The 4,816-nt window shown below is 36.3% G+C and overlaps 1 protein-coding gene across 1 annotated transcript; it reads right to left on the minus strand.

Annotated features, from left to right (window-relative positions):
• Positions 199 to 4,810, minus strand: LOC109824819. Its single transcript, XM_020391473.1, has 3 exons — positions 4,733 to 4,810; positions 4,495 to 4,638; positions 199 to 569 (listed from the first exon to the last, which is right to left on the minus strand). The coding sequence occupies exons 2-3, from the start codon at positions 4,567 to 4,569 to the stop codon at positions 399 to 401; spliced, it is 246 nt and encodes an 81-aa protein (XP_020247062.1). The 5' UTR covers positions 4,570 to 4,638; positions 4,733 to 4,810; the 3' UTR covers positions 199 to 398.

Below are 4,816 nucleotides of genomic sequence, written 5' to 3' on the forward strand. Positions count from 1 at the left end.
AACCGATTGATTGCTGCATGCGACCAGTTCTGATAGGATCGATAGTGCATCGTCCCACGCATCTGTTGCTACTTTATCTCAAACACTAAAGAATAGCACCATGATTAAATGAAGTTCATCTAAATACAAGCATTTTTTTAAATTTACCTCGTTTTAACATTTTATATGGAGCATTTATTATTTATTTGGTGCAACACAAAAGAAAAGATATTTCATTTATCTCAATATCATAGCTTTGAATATAATCTCTCTCAGCAGATAATCTTCTCTAATAATCTGAGAGTACAAACCAATATCAGATCATCTCACACCCAAAAACAAACATGATCTAAAAAGCTATCCTATCTGTATGAATCAAAGCATCCCCGTCACATGCAGAATATTATTCATTTGTATCGTTAAAGATTACTCCTTCGGTGTTTGTCTGGACGAGTTGAAGCCATCCATTGACGTCCTAAAGCCACCATCCTCCCTCCCTCCTTCCTCCTCACCTCCACAAGCACCGCCGACAGCTTTCCCTCTCCGTTCTCCCCCTGCTCCATCAACCTCGCATCAATCTCCACTTCCTCCTACAACAAACACAGAAGTAATCATCATTTTCTTTCTCTAAGAAAATGTCGGAGCCTGTTTATTGATAGTAAAAAAATTACGGGCTATTCACACTTGAATATCCTAAAGTGTGCCTTAATTTTTTACTTTGATACCCCCAAAGTTTCATTTTGCCCATAAGATTATGAAATTCAACTTTAATAAACCAATGTTTTAATTTGGCCAAAAAAAATACTCCAAAGTTTTAACAAAATTTGACTTTGAAACTCCAGACTTAAATTCTTTTGTCAAGCTTTGGATTATCAAAGCTAATTTTCTATTAAAAATTGGAGTATTAAAGGGTTTTTTTCGTAAAAGTTTGGGGTATCAAACTTAAACTATGTTAAGTTCGGAGTATTTTTTAGGCAAAAGAAATTTTCGGTGCATCAAAACTGAAAATTAGGTAAACCATGGGGTACTTTTGGGCAAAGAAAACTTTAGAGTATCCAACTCAAGAATGGAGTAAACTAATGGTGTATTAAAGTGAAAAACTAAAAGTTAAGGATAAGTAATCATCATTATCAGTAAGGTTTTTTCCTTAAAAACCACCTTAAAATAGAGTAATTATACGGAAACCATCTCTTATAATCAATTTATACCAAAAACATCTTCAAAGTAAGTTTTTGTTGCAATCAACCACCTGCAATTAAATTTTTACTAAAAATCTAAAAATAAGCTTAAAATTTAAGTTCAAGGCATATTAAATGTATCCTAACAAGACCTAAACACTAAAAAAATGAGCCATGCATCTTGAATGTGAGTTTTTAAAGGATAATCTTTTGTTTTTAGAGAAAATTTTGACTAGAGTTGGTTAAGTGCAACAAAAATCTAGTTTAAAGGTGGTTTATATATAAAATATAAAGGAAATATGGTTTCTGTATAAGGATTCAGATCCCCTCTGATTAGGTGGTCATTGGAGGGCATCCAATTCCTCTAATCCCCACCATTTATCTCTAATTGAAAGAGCAATATAACACTACATAAGATTACCCTAATTAAACTAGTAGTTTTGAAAACTACCATGTGGATTTGGTGGATATTATTTAATTTTTAACAAAATTAAATATTTCTACAAACAACTCTCCAACTAGATGTCAACTAAACAACTCCTCACACCTTTTATTATATTTATAGTTACATTGTACTTATTTATAATTCCTATATTATGTGTGAGAATTTTAAATATGCGTATAATTCCTATAGCAACAAATTTTTTTTTCTTTATTTTTTGTGAATGCACGCACATAGCAAAAAGCAAATGTATTTCTCTGTACAATGCATATAATTGGAGGGATTAGGGAGGATTTCTTTTTTAGTTTTTCGAAATATTTCACTTTAGGAGTTATTTGGTTGCCTCTTTTGCCTAGGTAAAATGGTGGAAAGTGTTGACACATAGGATTTTTTGCTAGTTTTCCTAAAACTACACTAGTTAGATGCAAATGTGAAAATGTGAGGTGGCACATCTGAAGCACGGATTCGCCTCCGAAGGCCACGAATCCGTGTCCGACCCGAATCGGACACGGATTCGTCACGACACGTGCACGACACGTGTCGGACACGGTCAATCCGTGTCCGACACGGGTCAACGGTCAAATTAGGCTCGGACACGGTCAAAGGAGCTCGGACACGGCTAGGATTCGTCGAAGACCGATTCATTTGGGTTGCGGGTTACGGGTTTGGTATTTAAAATCCAACCCGAACCGTTCGATTAAAAACCCATCCTTATTTCTCAAATCTCGCGTTCGATTCGATCCTCAGCTGACTCAAATGAAAGAAAAAAAACCCTAACACTAACCCTAATCCTCTCTCTTAATTTCTCAGCTCACTCCCGTTCGATTCGATCACCTCCGCTGTTCCGACCCGATCCCGCCGACCGCTCCGCTGTTCTGACCCGATCTCGCCGACCGCTCCGCTGTTCCGACCCGATCCCGCCGATCGACCCCTTCCTCCGACTCCTCAAGTCCACCCTCCATTCCTCCTCCCCGTCCAGCACAACCACCACCAATGTCATCATCATCTCCTCCGGTTTTTGAGTTCGAGCAGCAGCTCATCGTCATATTATTATCATAAATCTGAAGGAGAAAGTTACTCATTTATACTAAATCAAGATTTTCGTATTACGTTCCATCTATATATAATAATAATTTTAAAAAAAAATCATTGTCGTATTTCTGTATCCTATTTTTTTAGATTTGTCGTATCTCGTATCCATGTCTGTGTCGTATCTGTGTCCCGTATCTGTATCCGTGCATCATAGGGTGGCACACATTGAGCTGCGTTGTCTCAAGAAAGGGAATTCTCTCCAAAGTAGCCCGAATTGGGCTGAAAGCTGACAACTTGTCAGCAACAAAGCAATAAAAGAAAATAAAAATATCAACTAACCCAAACCGAAATTTTTTTTTACCTCCTTTACTAGTGCAAATCGTCCATTATTTATTTAACTCATCATTTCTTTTCTAAGTAACATATGTACTCTCTTTATTGAGTTTGATTTAACTTGATATCTTGCAACAGCTGCTGCATGTTTTGCACAAATATATTTTAGAATAATATGTTACAACTCCTCAAATTAGGCACGCATGTTTATTAAAAATATAGCCACTTATTTTTTTTTCATTTTTTTAATTATCTAATAATATTTTACCAACCTCTCCGTTAAGGTACTTCATCTACACTCTTGATCTTGCTTTTAGTATTTGATTGTATGAAAAATTTTCTATTATGTTTTTGGATGCAGTTAGATGATTTGGCAAAGCAAGAATTCTTTTTTAAACCAATGAATGAGATTTATTATTTGAGGATATGCACACATATAACGCTTTTTCACTTTGCTACCCCAAAATTTTTTCCGGACACTCCGATGCTGTAAAGTTTATAATTTTTAACTCTAATGCCTCGATGCTTAACACATTTTTCAACTTTGATAGCCCAAACTTTAGGTATCAAAGTGTCAAAAACAAAAGTTTAGGGTACTAAAGTTCAAAACTTGTAAATTTTGGAGCATCAAATGTCAAAAAATTACTATAAGGTATCAAAGTCAACAAATAAGTAAACTTTGGGATCTCAACGCATCAAATAAGAACTTTGGGTTATCTAAGTTAAAACCAGTGTAAACTTTAGGTATCAAAGTGCAAATAACCCAATTGGACCCTTTTAAAATTCAAGAATGTATTCTTTTGTTATGGAGAGTTGAGAAATAAATTGAGTTGTTAGATTTTTTTTATTTTTATAGAGGTAATCTTTTACCCATGGTAAATAAACCTTTTGAATGGGTTCTACATACTACCCTTTTCAAGCGTACATCATCCAATCCAAACAATGGTATTAGCATCATTTAGGATTCACAAGGAATCCAAACCAAACAATGTAAAAGCCCAAATGGAAAGTCGTGAGGTGGACAACCACTTTCTATGGGGCATCATAAATACCCACATTTACACAAAACATTAATTTAAACAGACCCTTATAAAAAAAAATTAATAATATCTACCAAATCCACCATGTTAGTTTTCAAAACAACTAGTTTAGTTAGGTTAATCCTATGTGGCATTATTCTTTCCCTTTGAGTTAGAGATAAAAGGTAAAGATTAGAGGAATTGGATACCCTCTGCTTATCACCTAAGGGACTGTTTGGTTCATGGATTGTATTTTGATGCACGGTAACAAACTGAGCCTAATTGGAGAGGGTCCGAGTCCTCCCTGTAGTTATCCTACTTTTTTTCGGATAATTATAAGAATCCCGACAACCGTACTTATCCTCTCCCCGACTCGTTTATTAGCATTTATCCTGAAGTTAAAAACATTTTAAGAAGATAAATTACAGTCAATCCCCCATTTTTGTCATAAAACTGAGAGCTAAAAAGTGCTAATAAACAAGCGAAGAACAAATTCACATATAACACTTACATCGACCTTCGCAGCAGGAGAGAAATAGGAAATGGAGAAGTCAACGGAGATCTTGATGTGCCCAACGACCGTCATGATCGCAGCAGCCCCAACATCATCAATCAACGCAGCGATCGCCCCAGCGTGCCAATTTCCTTGCTCATCCTACGGTTCCCCCAAAAAAACCCAATCAGTGACCAAATTTCCAGCAGATTCCGAATCAAAAATCAGAACTTTGGAGCCGGATCGGTGTTGTTACGGTGAGATGGGGTGGAACGTTGAAGGAGCAGAGGACGCGGCCGCGGGAGCAGAGGGAGACGGAGAGCGAGGAGAGGGTGACGGA

This window comes from Asparagus officinalis, chromosome 1, assembly GCF_001876935.1.
Source record: "Asparagus officinalis chromosome 1, Aspof.V1, whole genome shotgun sequence".
Classification (NCBI taxonomy): Eukaryota; Viridiplantae; Streptophyta; class Magnoliopsida; order Asparagales; family Asparagaceae; genus Asparagus; species Asparagus officinalis.